The sequence below is a fragment of the Macaca nemestrina genome, chromosome 7, assembly GCF_043159975.1.
Source record: "Macaca nemestrina isolate mMacNem1 chromosome 7, mMacNem.hap1, whole genome shotgun sequence".
NCBI classification, from domain to species: domain Eukaryota; kingdom Metazoa; phylum Chordata; class Mammalia; order Primates; family Cercopithecidae; genus Macaca; species Macaca nemestrina.
This window is the reverse complement of record NC_092131.1, coordinates 265,113-283,228: the sequence shown is the minus strand read 5'-3', so window position 1 is coordinate 283,228 and position 18,116 is coordinate 265,113. Positions and strand designations below refer to the sequence as shown.

The 18,116-nt window shown below is 41.6% G+C and overlaps 1 long non-coding RNA gene and 2 gene segments (V, D, J or C); 1 reads left to right on the top strand and 2 right to left on the bottom strand.

Moving 5' to 3' along the window:
* Positions 1-18,116, bottom strand: part of LOC105464766 (immunoglobulin heavy variable 3-23-like) — a 350,273-nt gene that overhangs the window by 220,984 nt on the left and 111,173 nt on the right.
* LOC139364039 (immunoglobulin heavy variable 1-24-like) lies at positions 9,213-9,675 on the bottom strand. The segment is given in 2 exon segments: positions 9,213-9,529; positions 9,615-9,675. Coding segments are annotated over 2 exon segments (363 nt in total).
* LOC105464757 (uncharacterized) lies at positions 9,526-12,554 on the top strand. Its single transcript, XR_976969.3, has 4 exons — positions 9,526-9,661; positions 9,804-10,055; positions 10,938-11,034; positions 11,306-12,554. It is a non-coding gene; the product is annotated as an uncharacterized lncRNA (long non-coding RNA).

Sequence of the window (18,116 nt, the reverse complement as noted above, 5' to 3'; positions counted from 1 at the left end):
GTCGGCTTAGGGTTTATTCATGTTTATATCAAGGAGTTTTTGATTTCTTATATATATTTAATTAAATCTTTAATTATGTGTTGAGAAATTTAAAATTTCTTCAATTTGATGAGTGAAGTCCTTATGCCAATGTTCTGTGATTTTCTTTTTTTATTTCTCATATATTTTATTCATCTCTAACTTATTTTCTACCAAATTATGTGTGTTTAAATTTGGAATATTTTAATGAGGTGAAATTAGCAAATAATAGACCTCCCATAAGGTGTACAATTTGACAAATAGTGACATAACCATTACCTTTCTCAACACAGGAAAAACTCAACTACCCTCAAAATTTCCTCTTGTTTTCCTGTAATTTCTGGTTCCTACACCTTCCCTTCTCACCCCATGCCCAGAGTCTACTACTGGTTTGCTTTATGTAACTTTACATTAGTATTAATTTTATAGAATTTATAAAAGAGGACTTGTATGTATGTACTTGTATTCATTTGTCTTATTTGACTCATCATACGTACTTGTGAATTCACCCTTGCTGTTGAGCATATCCAGCAGTACCTGATTGTAACAGTGGGTGTTTTTCCAGTGAATGAATTTACCACAGTTTGTTTATGATTAAGCTGCTGATTGATATTTGGATTGCTTTCAGTACCTGGGTATTTTTTTTAAAGTTGCTGCTATCTTAGAGAAATACACAGCTGAGAAACACAACGTTCCTATTCTTACAGCAATATGAACATCAGCTAAACCAGAAAAGCTGCACTATAATAAATTGTCTTCAATACATCGGGTAATTCAAGTTGTAGAATTTTGTGTGTGTGAGAGCTTGTGAGTGAGATAAAACGAGGGAAGAAGTGAGAAAGAAGAGAAACAGATCCTACATAATTGACCATAATTTGTGAGGTGCTCAAATAAATACAGGGACTCAATGTCTTCAAGGAAAAGGTCCACATAAGATGGAGAGGACGTCTCGATGCACCTACATATGGTTATATGTTCATATAAATTCCACTTTCTAATAACACAAATAATCACATACGTGAGAATAAATTGGGTGACCAGTGGTGAAATATGATGGTGATGCCAAACCCCATCTCCAGCACCTTGTCCCCCCATTGCACCTGCCTTGATGTGTCCTGAGCGCCCCCTGGTGTCCTGAGAGCCTCCTGCTGTTCTTGAGCTTCCCTGCAGGGAGGTTTGTCTGGGCTCACAATGTCTTTCCCTCGCTGTGACTTTGGCATAAAAATTCTTGCTTGTGTACTCTTTGCTCAGGTAGCTCAGCTGTAGGAAGAAACGTTTTTTGGATGTGGATCTGGAGATGGTGACTGGACTTTGAGGAGTGGGTTGGATTGTGCACTCCCTCACGACCTGTGCACCTGATTCGCTCCAGTCCCTTCCCTGGGGCGCTGATGGATCCAGCTCCAGCAGGAAGCACTGGTTGTGATGGAGAATGCAGGCATGGCATAGGTGAGGGAGAGGGTCTGTGAGGGCTTCATCAGGCCAAGAGTGCACTGAGAAACACAGTTGTTGGCATGCACAGGTTCTGAACAACACGTTGAAATTCACAAATATACATATTTTGATGAGAATGAAGAGTTCATTTTTTTTTAAATGTCTTGGTCCACTAGAGAAAATAGTAGATTCTCAGGATAGAATTAGACAAATATATGGTCACATTTTTTTCTTCAAACTTTCAACCAAATAAGGAAGAGAAACTGCTGTCAGGATAATGGGCATTGTGTTATTAGCTCTATCTAACGTAACAGTGATTTTCAGAATAAAGTTGACATGTGACAGCCTAAAGGATGTCCTAATACTGAATCCAACATTAGACCTGAGCAGCAATCACTGGCAGTGGAGGTCTACTTACGTGAGGAAACATCTGACTCTGCAAACTTCACATGGGAATCTCTGCAGGCCCTTAGTTGTACAGGACCCTCTCCTCCCTCAGACTCAGAGTAAGGACAATGTGCTCTTTATCCGAGGGAAGTGAGGATTAGCGGGTGGAAAGAACCAAACTCACTCTAATCAATATCTCTGTACTTGGACAGAAACCAAAGTTTAAAAGAAACCATGAACTTGGGGTAAAGTAGGAAATCACAATTGTTTACAGGCTGCCTGCTTGCTTCTCCGGTCATCTAAGAGAACCAAGTATGACCAAGTTTTCTTATGTACATTTCCATAAACGGTGTTTCCACTCTGAGAACAGACCTCCCATACCTCCAACATCAGGGAGCACCTGGACCAGGCACCCAGCACAGTTCTCTGACATCATCACCCAGTTTTTGACAAAGAGACACCTGGAGCTCCTCCCAAACAATGACTGAGCACACAGCAGATTCCTGATGGGCAACTATGCAACAGGAAGAATGAATGGCCTAGATGGACTTACCTTGGACTACAGCGTTGTTAGGAAGCTCCACCAGACTCCCACTCTTCTCCAGCACTCGTTGTGAGATTGACATAGTGGACTGGCAGTGTCTACAGCCTCACCCAGCCTCCCACACATTTTTCTGCCTCTTGCCTCTCCCTCAGACTCCACCAGCTCACCTCACACTAGACACCTACAAACATAGGGACATTTTGGTCAGAAACTGCCACACATAATCAATGTTTTTTTCACTCATATCCACTCACACTCAATATCTCTAGTTCTCCATTATTTGCCTTTTAAAATCGCAACAGGAAAAACCCAGCTCAGCTCTAACTCTGTGGTGAGCCACGTGTGTTCAGAGCTGATCATCAAATCAAAACTACTGGTAATTCTGGACTGGGGCTCTTCTCCCAGAGCTGTAGGGTCAGGGCTGGGATGGTTTTCATCAGGAGAGGGAGGGCCCTATTTTCATGGCTCCTCCTTTGTAGCAAATGCTGAGGTGGGAATCCTGAAGAGAGTCCAGAGCAGATACGAGACTCCTGGAGGGGTTTAGCGGTGATGGCAGCATTTGGGAAAATATAATTTCTTATTATGTGATTTTCCCATTAAAATTACTAAACACATATTCTTTTGTTTCTATTTTTTGTATTTGTAAAAATAGAAATATAACTGTATTAACAAACTTTAAGAAATATGAAGGGATAAATAGAAAACAATAAAAGAGAGGAGACTTCAATACCTCGTCCTCAATCATGTATATAATGTCCACAAAAAAATTCTTAGGAAGCCACTGGACTTAGACACCACTGTTGGACAAACTGACCTAATAGACATTCCAACCAAGTGCAGTGTAATACGCAGCTTCCCATGCATGCAACAGATATTCTTCATGATAGGTTATATGTTAGAGAAAAAATGACTCTTAGCATTTAAAAAAGTCATGCCAACCGTTCTCTAACTTTTTCAAAAATTCATGAGGTGCCAACCTTCTAAACTCTTTCTAAAAGGCTACAATTACCATATTACCAGTAATAGACAAAGGCAAAAGAAGAAAATTCAACCTCAGACAAATATTCTTAATATATACAAACAAACTACTCCCAAATAATAGTCAAGTAAGCTCTACAAGATTTTGAAAGGATCATACATCATGACAAACTCGAATTTATTTTTGAGATGCACGGGTAATTCAATATCCTCAAATCAATAAATTTGGTGTGCTAACATAAGAGAATAAAGAAAAAAATGCCATTAACTTCTCACCAGACACAGAAATAACATTTAAAAATACAAGATTTTATAATAAAAACTCTAAAATGTAGGATCAGAAGAATATAACCTGTACGTAATAAAAGTCATTATGAAAAGTCATACATATTATCATACTTAATAGTGAAAGGTTAAAATATTTTGCTATAATATCTGTAACACGATAAGAATAAACTTGAAGGCATTTTACTTCCAGATTTCAAAAGTAATTACAAAAGTAGAGCAATAAATAAATATACAGTGAGAACTCAGAAATAACCTGATGTATCGATGGCAAACTGATTTTCAGCACGAGAACCAACAATACACAATCAATAAATCAAAGTCTCTCCCTGAGAGGGTGTTGGGAAAACTGGACTTACACATGCAAAGAATTAACAATTTTGTGTTAGAATAAACACAAAAATTAACTCCAAATGGGCAAAATAGTTAAATGTATAGCCTGAAATTGTAAAAATTTCCCCACCCAAAAATAATATTCTTAACGATTTCCTATATTTCACATTATAGGCACAGACAACAAAAGCAGAACTGAACAAGTGGAACTCCATCAAAACAAAAACATTCTGCACAGCATGGAAAAAATTCCAACCTACAGAATGGGAGACTATAATGGTAGCCGCACATCTGAGAAAGTGGTAATATCCCAAATATACATGCATCTTCCGCAACTCATTAGCAAAATCATAATTTTCTAAATGTAAAGTTGTCAGTATTTCACCTTGAAAAAGTTAGGAACATAGATCTCATGTTAAATGTTCTTTTCTATGGGTAATCGTAAGTTTTACGGTATACATTGTTAGGGTAGATTTTGTAGTTATTCAATCCAACACTAATATAGGTGGTACTGGTGAATTTACTTAATAGATGTTATTAAAACCATCGTCGGCCCATCGTGGTGTTTCGCAACTGTAATCCTAGCACTTTGGGAGGCCCAGGCAGGTGGATCACCTGAGGTCAGTGGTTGGAGACCAACCTGATCATCGTGGAGAAACGTCACCTCTACTAAAAATACAAATTAGCTGGGAGTGGTAGCACATGCCTGCAATGCCAGCTGCTCGGGAGGCTAAGGTAGGAGAACTGCTTGAAACCAGGAGGCAGAAGTGGCAGTGAGCTGAGATCGTGCCACTGCTCTCCAGCCTGGGCGACAGTGTGAGACTCTGTCTCAAAATAAATCAATAAATACATAAAATAAAACAAAAATAAAAGCTGTCATCAGCTGAGTCTAGGTTATGTAGACTGTCATTGGTAAAAACGGGTGGGTCTGATTCCATCGGAGCAGAACTGGAGAAAGTGAAATTCTGTGGTGATTCAGCAGCTTCACCTCTTTCTGGAACTTCCAACCTGCACTTACTGATGGACGATCTTATGGACACTGGATATTCCTAGACATCTCCAAAAGTTTTCAACCTTTATTCTCACAGAAAAGTGGCGTGTTCATCTGTAGTGTGTCAACCCTAAATAACGGACAGAGAGAGCGCCTAAAATAGAATAATACTTATTCTAGGACGTGTATTACAATGGAAATCTGTATGGGTGCATTCAGGTTGGTAATGGAAGATGAAGAATGAGGAAAAAATGTGGAGGGTTACACAAGCCGTTTTGAGATAATTATCCTGGGCCAGAAGAATCAGTAACAAGGGTGACATCGGTGTGAGGTTGAACAAGCAGTTGCTGGGCAGATATACTTGGAGAAGTAACTCTTAAGGTTGTGGTTGCCTTTGTGCAAGGTTGTGGTTGTGCAGAGTCTCTTCATGATAGTTCTGTTATCAGGAACAGAACCCTCCTTCGTGACCTTACCCAGCTTCATTTATTAGGGGTTTTTGTTTTTGCTTTTTTTTTTTTTTTTTTTTTTGGTTTTTTTTTTTTTTTTTGGGACGGGGTCTTTGTCGCCCAGGCTGGAGTGCAGTGGCCGGATCTCAGCTCACTGCAAGCTCCGCCTCCCGGGTTCCCGCCATTATCCTGCCTCAGCCTCCCCAGTAGCTGGGACTACAGGCGCCGCCACCTCGCCCGGCTAGTTTTTTGTGTTTTTAGTAGAGACGGGGTTTCACCGGGTTAGCCAGGATGGTCTCGATCTCCCGACCTCGTGATCCGCCCCCCTCGGCCTCCCAAAGTGCTGGGATTACAGGCTTGAGCCACCGCGCCCGGCCAGATTTACTAGGGTTTTAACACAAGTGGCTCCATCTTGATTCTGATAAATTTCACAAGCTCTTTCTAACACTTCTGAAGCAGATGACTCTGACAGTGTGCACTGTTAATTCAACATCCACCTCCCATTTGGATCAAATAAGCTTACCCCCTTCACTATTAATGGCCAATTGCATTCCCGGATGGGTCTACACACAACACAGTGGAGGGTCCTGAGCAGATGGGAAGGGAAGGAAGTCCCAGCAGACTCTCCCACGTGGCTGCAGGAGCCACAGCCTGAGCCCCACCTGAGCTCCAAGAAAATGCCTTGAGCCCTGGAAGGTAGACCAAGGCGATCATTTCTTTTTCAGGAAGAAGGAAAAGCATATAAAAAAGGAAGAGCAAAGACTACAAAGAAAGAACATGGAGTGGGAGCACAAGGAGCACCAGGTCAGGGCTGATGCTGATTGGATTTAGTGTCAGGAGAAGGGTCAGACGTGAACCCTGTGAGCTTCCACATGACACTGACCCTGGCCCAGCCTCTCTATTGGCTGCGATCAGAATGCCTAAAGACTGTTCCAGTCCTGGAATCTCCCTGAGGTTTCTGTCCCGCTTCTGATTGGAGAAAACTCACCAGGCACCGCTGAGCTTCCTCAGGACTCTGATCCTGGTGACCATGGTTGAGAACTTCTCATCTCTGTAAGCTCAGTCTGCATTTGGTGCATGGGAGATTATGTCCTCATAGGGAAACAACCTTCTAAAACTATGTAGAGATGACATTAGGAAGCACAGAATTATAAACTTAGAGAGGTTCACTGGAAAAACTGTCAGAAGAAGATGAAGTCCCACATCCTGACAGGAAATCAGCCTCCATCTGCACCTGCCTCTGGGGTTGACTCTGATCAGTGGATCCTGAGCGCCCTCCGCAGCTGATTTCCCCTGAGCGTTCCTGCAGGGAGGTTTGTGTCCAGGCTCACACTCACCTCCCCTCACTGTCTCTCACGTGGCCGTGTCCTTGGCTCTCAGGCTGTTCATTTGCAGATACAGCGTGTTCTTGGCGCTGTCTCTGGAGATGGTGAATCAGCTGTTGACAGAGTCTGGGTAGCATCTGTTACTACCAGTAGGATTACTAATACCTGAGACCCACTCCAGCCCCTCCCCGGAGCCTGGCAGACCCAGCTCCCGTAGTCACTTGTCACTGAGAGACCCCGGGATACGCAGGGAGTGGAGAGGAGTTTGGGGGATACTATCTGTCAAAGAACCGATCCAACCTCATCGAAGTCCCCATGGAAGGAGGGCTTAAATGTTTGTTCACAGAGAATGGTGGCTTCTGTCAGGATTCTCACGGCTTTCAGAAATAATTTCTAATAAGAAATGTCATACTTTGTTTGGAATTGATTTATTTTTTATAATTTATTTTCCTCCTCTAGGCAGCACCACAGAAGAATGTTCTCAGAATCCTTCCTGATCCTCTATGAGTTCCTGGTGCAGCTCCTGGAGGAAAAGCCTGCGTGGGGAGGGAGCCCTCCTCATGTGCAGCCCTGAGGCTGTCCCGTGACCTCACCCGCCACTGTCCTTCAGTCACTTCCTGAACACTTAAGAGACAACCTTCTGGAAACATGTGGTATTTGGCAGTGTCTTTCCCAGGTAAGAAAATACTTCCGTTCTGTTTATCCCTGCAGGCCCCTGTCCCTTCCTGGAGCACAGGTTTCAGTTGAGTGTGTGTCGGTGGATACTTGGTGGGAGGAGGTTTATGTGCATCTTTTAATCTTCCAGGGTGCGCCCCTCATGGGGTTGACACTGACAAGCGCGCGATGGCCTTGCTCAGCTGGAGGATGACAGGTGTTTTTGTAACCTGTGACCCCAGGGAAGCTCTCCCGCTGCAAGACCAATCAGGCTCAGGCCTCTGGCTAAAGTGCAGCCAGCAAAGGATACAGTGCCCAACCCTGAGAGCTCCTTCCAGGTGCCCAACCACTTTGTAAAGGAAGCTTTTTCCTGCCTGGATCCTACAGATGTTTCTGCATTTTTTGCACAAAGGACTTTGATCCAGAAACACCCGCCAAGAGCTTATAATGTTTTGAATCCAACTGTAGGGCTTTATTCACGAAGGCCCTCGTGACCCAAGTCTCCACTTCTCATTAAAGGACATTAATTATGGGATTCACCAGAAGCTGCTGGCTTTCCGAGGCACAGACCTGCCTCTACACCAGTGTCCCCAACCTTTTTGGCACCAGGGAACACTTTGGTGGAAGAGAATTTTTCCATGGATGACGGCGGCCGGTGGTTTTGGGATAAACCTGTTCCACCTGCAATCATCAGGCATTAGATTCTCATAGGGAGCGCTCAGCCTAGATCCTTCTCATGCACAGTTCATAATAGAATTCGATGGGTGCAGCAAACCAACATAGCACATGCATACCTGTGTAACAGACCTGCACGTTATGCCCATGTACCCTAGAACTTAAAGTATATACATCCATATATATACACACATATCTAAAGAATTTGGCTCGTAGGAGAATCTAATGCACAGCTGATCCGACAGAAGGCGGAGCTCCGGCAGCAATGTTCGCCCACCCACACTCATCTCCAGCTGTGTGGCCCGGTTCCTAACACACTACACACCTTAATGGGTCAACAGCGTGGGGACTGGGAACCCCTGCTGTAAATACCCAGAAACCTTACCCTTGGGGAAGGGACACATAAAACCAGGAGAAAAAGGGGCACCACATCAATGTACATTTTATGGATCCTTGAGGAAAGAGTGCAAAGAGGAGCAGCCCCACCCACTTTCTCTCGACCTGGCATCGTTCCCAGTGACCCATCTGAACCTGGGGTGCTTCAAGATAGTTGAGGCTTGTCACACCAGGGACCACCACAAAAGGAAACCACCAATGTGTCTGTGGAAGTTCATCGCGGTGACTGATTTGTGACTCTGGTGCAGTGCGTTGATAGCAGAGAAGCCCGAGCACGACGTGGGGGCAGGAGTACACGAGAACTCTGTTTTTCTACTCAAATTTGCTGTGATCCTACAACTCCTTCAAAATAAGTTCAATGTAAAAGGAGGGGCAAAGATATTTTGGAAGAAATTTCTGCCACTTCTTGGAAATTATATTTAGTCTGACCATGTGATCAAGCAATCCTGTTCCTAATGGTTTACCCATCCGGTTTTAAAATGTATGTCCCCATAAAGCCTCCATGGGAATGTTTGCATCGGCTTGATTGATGGCTGCCTTTCCCACTCTATGAGTGTTACTTATAGGGTGACAGTTGAAAATACTATTTCCTATATAATGACAGTGTATATATCTTTCCATTGTTTGTTTTACTCAGTTACTTAACCCGTTGTCTAAACATGTTTAAACCTCATAAATGCCATCAACTTCTCAGCCCCAGCACAGCTGCCTCCTCCCTCAGGGTTTCTGACACTCTCAGGATGTGGTTTTCACACTGTTTCTCTCGCACAGTAATACACGGCAGTGTCCTCGGATCTCAGGCTGCTCAGCTCCATGTAGGCTGTGTCTGTAGACGTGTCCTCGGTCATGGTGATTCTGCCCTGGAACTTCTCTGCGTGTATTGCTTCACCATATACAGGATCAACACCTCCCATCCACTCAAGCCCTTTTCCAGGGGCCTGTCGCACCCAGTGCATGGATAATTCGGTGAGGGTGTATCCGGAAACCTTGCAGGAGACCTTCACTGAGGCCCCAGGCTTCTTCACCTCAGCCCCAGACTGTACCAGCTGTACCTCAGAGTGGGCGCCTGTGGAGAGGACAGAGGAGTGAATGAGACACCACTTCACTGGACCCAGTCCCCTCATCAGCCCTGGAACTGAGGATTCTCTTACCTGTAGCTGCTGCCACCAAGAGGAGGAGCCTCCATGTCCAGTCCATGGTGAGGTGCTGTGCTCTGGGGGCGTCTGTAGGGGAGGGATGTGGTTGTTGTGTGATGCTCTCTGGGCAAGGACAGATCTGTATTTACTTCGGTAGACACCAGTGCATTTGCATATTCATGAAGCAGGTATTTCATAACTCAGGCCACTCCACCCTAAGGAAGAAGATAGGTGACACGTGGACCACGCCACAGCGGGATACAGAGCTCCATGACCTGATCATTGGTGAATGATATTTGTTCTCTGACATGCCCAGAAGTCCATGAAGACAGAACTCATCTTACAGAAACCCAGAATCTCACAGGACATGGTCCTCAATGTGATTCCCTGTTTATATGACTCACTGTCAAGGTGAACTTTCCCTGAGCCTTGCCCTCTGCACAACGAACTTCTGGGGTGAGTATGTCTCCGGATATTAACACTCATTGAATTAATAAAACCACCCCTCAATTCCGGACTATAAATACAATAGAAAGACCTAGATGTTTCCCCTGTTAAATCAGGTGTGCATTAAATTATTGGGTTAGATATAGGCTGCATATACAATAAAATATTTAAAGGCACATCAGTACTTGCTAAATTCTTATTTAAATGTTAGGTCATTATTGCTTTGAAATAAGGAACACTCATTTCCTGAGAGAAAACCCTGCCCCAGCCTCCTGTGCACCTGCTCCAGAGTTGGATCCTGTGCTGCGTGCTCCCTGAGCGCCCCCTGCAGCTCAGCCCCTGTCCTGCAGGAAAATTCCTGCCTGGGAACTTTTTCCTCCTATCACAGAACTTTTTCCTACCAGAATCTCAAGCCCAGTAGGAAGTGGTTGTGCCCCGGCTCAGAATGCTCTTTCAGTGACAGCAATTGCTTCTCCCACCACCTCTTACAACAGAAAATAGGCCTGAGAAAACCCAACATAATCTACAGGGAGGCCTCAGCACAGCAAGCGAGGAATCACTAAAGCCACCAGGGAGCCCCTTCCCTGGAGCTCCAGATGCACTGATACGGTCCAGACACGTGGCAAGTCCAGGAACTGATGCAGACTTTGGGGGATCCTCTTTCTTTTTTTTTTTTTTTTTAGGATTCTGTGGTTGAAGGTCATACCGATTATAACTTTACGCACAGTCCCTATATCTCAAAGCTCCCCTTACACACACTCACAGTGGCATATTTGCACAGTAACGGGCCTCGAATTTGACCTGCTTTCCAGTGTCTTGGCAATGAAAAGTGTTTCCAACACTGACCCTAGTCCTGGTTATGTTTGTTGTTGTTTTGTTTTTTCCAAACAGAGCTAAAGCAAGTTCGGTACTAATGGAGACTTGGAAAGTGCCTTCATGTTCTCTTTGCCAGTTCTCACCTGCACACCCTGCGGATGCCCCATGAGAGGTAAATCTAATGTCACTGAGGGAGGGGATGTGACCTTGGTCCTGAAGCTGTTGGTCTAAGAGGTTTTAAATCACTTCACTGTCCTTGACTTGTTCTCTCCCACTGCCTTTGGTTTCCCTAAATTACAGTCCTTAGACGGAGTCTCTGCCTTTCCACACTTTTCTCTTTAATACAGATTCATCATATTGGTGGTGAGGTGATGCGGTGGGTAGGGGAGCAGTATATGTTCTGGAAATTGAATTACAATGATTTCTTGCTGTGCTTTCTCTAGGCTGCACCATTTACAAGGAGTCTCCAGTGGTATAGCTGATTTGCTGCCATCCTCCACCAACCCCTCCTGGCTGCAGCATCCACAGATTATTTTCTTGAATCTGACCCCAGATGTTTTATTAATTATACCCCTTTTCATGACTCAGGAAGGCTAAGATGAAGTTGTCTGGGATGGAAAAAGTCCCTTCCCCTGACATAGAATAAAGATCTTGAAAAGTATTTTTCCCTGTAGGGTCTGTCTGGAGGAAGTCAGGGCATATTTATCAGAGTATGGCTCTCCTGATGACACAGCCATGTGAGGGAATCTGTGTGGATTCTCATCTCGAGAACCCAGAAGTTTCTGGAGGGAAATCCCATCAAAGAGTGGGGTGTGTGGCCCCCAGCACTTCTTACCCTACCCCATCTACAATTGTCCTCCAGGCATTTATGGAATTGCCATGTAACTCTTCCCACCAGCCTGTGCTTTCAACGGAAGAATCACCCACTTTATAGATTCAGAAAGGAGACTTTATTTCTGAGAAAGGGTTGAAGCTGCAGGGCAGCCATCTTAACAGGCTGCGAAGCAAAGCCTCCCACAGAGACTGTGAGCAGGCACTTCAAGAGAGGGAAAGATGAGAAATGAATTCGTGCAATGGATTGGCCAAGTGTACACACTCAGCAGGCTATAGAAGGAAGCTCCATGTGTAATAAGCAAACACACATGTTGCATGCATTTCAGGTTTGCTTTGGGGTGAGAACTTAAGAACTACATGAATTACAGTTGGTCCCTGCACATCAAAAGGGCTTTGTACAGGAGCAGAAAGACACACAGTGCACAACCTCCAGAAATTGGCCAGGACAAGTCCATGGTCAGTGGTCTCTTCACAGGAGAAAGTGACTGAAATCAGTCTCTCGGCCAATCAAAGCTCTCTTTATGGCTGTGGATCATTCTTGCCAACATTTGTTCTCTTTTGTCTTGCTGATAATAGCCGTTTTAAGTGGTGTGACGAGATATGTCGTTGTGCTTTTGATTTGAATTCCTCTATTAGAATTCTTGAGAACATTTTTATACTCTGTTTTTCATGCGTGTGTCTTCTGAAAAAAAATCTATTCAGGTTTTTGCCCTTTTTATGAGGTCATTTGATGTTTGCTATTGAGTTGTATGGATTATGTATACATTTTGATAGAACTTCTTGTAGATATGTAATTGCACATAGTTTTTTCCTGGGCTTGCTTTTGCTATTAACTTCAAATAAATCATTTCGAATCAATGACATGAACTTTTTTTCCAAGTTGTCTATGAGTTTATGGTTTCAGGTTATGTTTATTTTTTGTTGATTTGTGTATATGGTGTTAGAGAAGGTCTAATGTTAAGTATTTTGCATATGAATATCCAGCTTTTACATCATTTATTTAGAAGACTGTCCATCCTTCACTGTGTATTCATGGCATACAAAATCAGTAAGACATTTAATTTAAAAAGAAAACATCAGGTGAATATTCCTGATGAACATAGGCCTAAAAGTTCTCAACAAAATACCAGATAATAAAATCCAGACGCATTTTAAAATGTAATACATTATGATGAAGTAGACTTTATCCCTGGAAGGCAAAGTTCATTCAACATCAACAACAAATCAGTAACTGCGATTCACCATGTAAGCAGAATGAAAGCATAAACCATATGATTATCTCAGTAGATGCTGAGAAAACTTTTGATAGGATCCAACACTTGCTCATAGTAAAAACCTCAAAAGACTAGGCATCAAAAACACCTCAAAATAATAACAGCCATCTATGACAAAACCACAGTCAACATTATACTGAGGGATCAAAAGCTCAAATCCCTTGAGAACTGAAACAAGACAAGGATGCCCTCTCTCACCACTCCTATTGAGCATACTACTGGAAATCCTAGTCAGAGCAACCAGGCAATAGAAAAAATAAAGCGGAGTTTATATGGTTTGTATTTGCGTCCCCACCCAAATTTCATGTCAAATTGTTATTCCCAGTGTTGGGGGTGGGGCCTGGTGAGAGATGATTAGACCATGGGGATGCTTCTCCCTCTTTTGTGCTGTTTCCATGATAGAGCCCTCAGGAGATCTGGTTTCAAAGTATGTGTCAACTCCCTCCTCTCTCTTCCTGCTCCAGCCATGTAAGACATGATGCTTCCCTTTCTGTCGTGATTGTTGGGTTCCTGAGACCTCCCCAGCCATGCTTCCTGTACAGGCTACAAAACCATGAGACTATTAAAATCTTTATAAATTACACAGCCTCAGGTGTTTCTCTATATTGTGCGATTAGACTAATACAACATCCAAATGGGAAAAGAAGTGGATGTGTCTGTCCAAACTGATGATATAATTCTTTGCCTAGAAAATTCCAAAAACTCGACCAAAATAATTCTAAAATAGATAAACAGCTTTGGTAAAGTCTCAGGATACACACTTAATGTACAAAAATAACTAATGTTTCTATACCCAACTATGTCCAAGCTGAGAGTGAAATCAAGAACACAATCCTATCACACTTACAATATTCTCACACACACACACACACACACACACAAATGAAATGCCTGGAAATACAGTTAACAGACAAGGTGAAAGATGTCTACAAGGAGAACTACAAAACACAGCAGAAATAAATCATAAATGACACAAATAAATGGGAAAACATTTCATGCTTATGGATTAAAAAAATCAATATTGTAAAAATTGTGATACTGTCTAAAGCAATTTACAGATTCAATACTATTTACATAAAACTATCAGCATCATTCATCACAGAAAAAAAAAATCTATTCTAAAATTTATATGGAACCAAAAAAGACCCTGAATAGCCAAAGTAATCCTAAGCAAAAAGAACAATGCCAGAGGCATCATGAAACCCAACTTTAAGTTACACCATAATGACATGGTAACAAAAACAGCTTGGTACTGGTACAAGAGCAGACATGCAGAAGAAATGGAACAAAATAGAAAACAGAAATAAAGCTGCACAACTAAACCATCTGATATTTGATAAGGCTGACAAAAACAAACAACGTGGAAAAAACTCTGTATTCAGTAAATGGGGCTGGGATAACTGAATTCTGGCAGACACCCAGAATGCAAGAGGGAAGGAGGCTGGGCAGTTTCTATCCAGATTTCAGAAGATGTGTAGAGAACCCTATGTGCCCAGGAGGAAGCCTGCTACAGCGGTGGATCCAGCACAAACAGCCTCTACTAAGGCAGTGCCAAAGATGGGGAAAGATGGGGTTGGAGCCCCATTCAGAGTCCCCACTAGGGTACTTCATAGTGGAGCTGTGGGAATGTGGCCACAACCCTCAAGATCCCAGAATGGTAGATCCAAAGGCAGCTTGCACTCCCAACCTGGAAATACTTCTGGCACTTGACTCTGGCCTGTGAAATTAGCCCCATGGGATGTGCCCAGCTATAGGGATGAGATGCCTGAGGATTTGGGGACTGCCTTTGTCCCAGTGTACCCTGACTGAAGAACATAAAGTCAAGGTAGATTATTTTGTAGCTTTAAGATTTAATATCTGTCCTTTAGGTGTGGCTTTAGGTGTGTGTGGGGACTTTGGCCAATGTATTCCTTTTATATTGACAATATTTACCCAATGCCTGCGGCAATATTGCACCTTGGAAGTACATAACTCTTTATAACATTTTGGAGCACACAGCTGGAGGGAAATTGCCTTAAGACCTTGACAAGACTTTGTAATTTTCAACTGGAGGTTGATCAAGTTAAGACTTGTTGGAACTACTTAAAAAACAAAGATGATTTTGCCATCTTAGAAGGATTTGAGATCAGGGGACACAAGAGTGAAATGATATAGTTTAGAGGATTGTCCCTTCCAAATCTCATGGTGAAATGTGATCCACAATATTTGAGGTGGGGCCTACCAGGAGTTTTTGGATCATGGGGAAAGATCCTTCAGGTACGGCTTGGTATCCACCCCATGGTAACTAGTGAATTATTTCTTTATTAGCTACTTTGAAATCTGATTGTTAAAAACAGTCTAGCGACCCTCATCCCCTCTCAAGTGCCCCCTCTCACCATGTGACACCGCCTGCTTCCCCTTTGCCTTCCACCATGATTGTAAGCTTCCCGAGGCCCTCACAAGAAGCAGATGCTGGTGTCATGCTTGTCACACAGCCTGCAAAATTGTAAGCTAAATAAACCTCTTTTCTTTTTATATCACTTGGCCTCAGGCATTAATTTATAGTATTCAATGCAATTTTTATCAAGTAACCAGCATAATTGTTTACATATTAAAAAATCCTTAAATATATATGGAATCAAAAAAGAGTCTGAATAGCAAAAGCAATCCTAAGGAAAAAGACCAAAGCTGAAAGCACCACATTCCCTGATTTCACATTATACTACGCAGATATAGTAAGAAAGCAGCATGGTACTGCTACTAAAAAAAAATAATATAATTGAATAGCCAGCCAGGAAATAAAGACAAGTATCTACAACCACCTGTTCTTTGACCAAACGGACAAAAATGCACACTGGAGAAACAACCCTCTATTCGATAAGTGGTGCTGGGAAAATTGGACAGCCACACTTAGAATAATAAAACCAGAAATCTATGTCACTATAGACTAAAATTGAATATGGATTCAATATTTAAATGTACAAACTGAAGAAAATGTAGGAGAAATTTTTCGGGACATTGGCCTAGGCAAATAAATTATGACTAAGACAAAAGCATGGTGTGGTAGGTTTGGTTATACATTATGTTGAAAAATAAAGCTGTCATATGCTCTTGTGATCCCACTTCTTTCTTATATTCAAAAGAAATAAAATTATTATGTCAAACACATGTTCACTGCAAGATTATTTATAGTAGTGTAGATTTGGAAAATAATTTAACAACCATAGGTTGATGAATGTGTGAATAAAATATGTATTCATAAAACTGAATTTTCTTACAATTTGAAAAGAAGGAAATTCTGACATTTGCAACAACAAGGATGGGGCTAGAGGACATGATGCTTAGTGGAATAATCCAGATGCAGAAAGACTTCATGATCTCATTTACATGTGGGATCTAAAATATTCAAGCTCTTGAAAGCAGAGAGTAGAAGAGTGAGTCCCAGGCCTATCAGGAGAGGGAAATCGGGTGATGTTGATCAAAGGGTACAGAGTTTCAGTTGTGCAGGGTGAATGAGGTCTGCAGATCTAATGTACAACAATGTTCTAGTATTTAAAACTGTATTGTAAAAATGATTTTTGCTAAGCGGGTAGATCTTAGGTGTTCTCATGAGACACACACACGTACACACACACATGCAGTACATTTTTAAAAAATAAAATGTTAGCTCCATGAGAAAATGGATATACAAATTACCTTGACTTTGATGAGCATTTCACAATACGTATCTGATATGGATCAGATGGATCATATGGATCTGTGTCCTGGCCCAAATCTCATGTTGAATTATAATCCTCAGTTGTGAAGGTGGAACCTGGTGGGAGATGACTGGGTCATGGGTGGGACTTTCATGAATAATTTAAAACAAATTCCTGGTGCTGTTCTCATGACAGTGTGTGAGTTCTCACAAGATCTAGTTGTCTAATAGTGTACAGACCTTCCCTGCTTCCTGGGGCTCCTGCTGTGGCCATGTAATGCACCTGCTCCCCTTTGTCTTCTGCCATGATCCTAATTTTCCTGAGTCTCCCCAGAAGGAGAAGCCACTACACTTCCTGTATAGCCTGTAGAACTGTGAGCCAATTAAACACATTTTTTCTCAAATCCCTCCATCTCAGGCATTTTTTTCAATAGCAGTGTGAGAATGGACTAATACAACATCAAAACACCAAGTGGGGCAACTTAAATCTATACATTATTAAAATATTTCAATTATACCTCAATAAAACCAAAAAAACTAAACTTATTCTTATAATAAAGAAATACATATTTCATATTTTCTCAATAAAAAGAAGACAACATAGGAAAACTTACACTAAGACATTTGTAACAGCTTTGTTTATAATTTTCGTAAACTGGAAACAAATTTAAAGTCGATTTAAAGGAAAATAAATCAAAATACTGTCATTTATTTATTTAACAGACTGACTCAGATACAAAAGCTCTCTCCATCATCTCTCTCTCTCTCTCTCCATATATACGTGAAAACTTTGAGGTTTCATATCAGAGTCAGTCCATTAGTTGAATAAATGATAATATGTTGATCTAATTTAATACATTAAATAGCATGAAATAACCTCAAAAATAACAATGTAGCCCTTTACCAAATTAAGTTCTACAATGTTCGATTGCATTTATATAAAATTCAAAACAGAAAAATATGAATCTATAGTGTCAGAAATTAAAACATTTCCCCATGCAGGATTTGACCGGAAGCACAGAAAAAGACGCATGTTCAGAGGCGAAGGACTTGTTGTTCAGGCTAGCTTAGGTGTTGGGGACAAGGGTATTAACATTTTACAGGAACTCTCTAGTGATACATGTCAGATCTGTGCATTTTTTCTTATGTGTAAGTTTTTTCTCATATAAATAAAAAATGTAGAATAGTTTAAAATTCAGTAAATAGTAAAATTAATATTAAAATCCTATATAAAATATGAACATTTTTATACGAATCAATAAAATGTATTCAAGTATACCGACTAAAATTAAATCCCAGAAGTCATAAAGATAACTAACATCTGAAACTTAATAATTAATGAGCATATGTTTCATAGAGAAGGAAAAAATTGTCAAGACACGTGGAACATGTATTTTTTCCCAATTGAATGTCACTAAATTATTTATACAATAGTTTATCCTGTGTCATTGGTACAAATTACCAGTATTT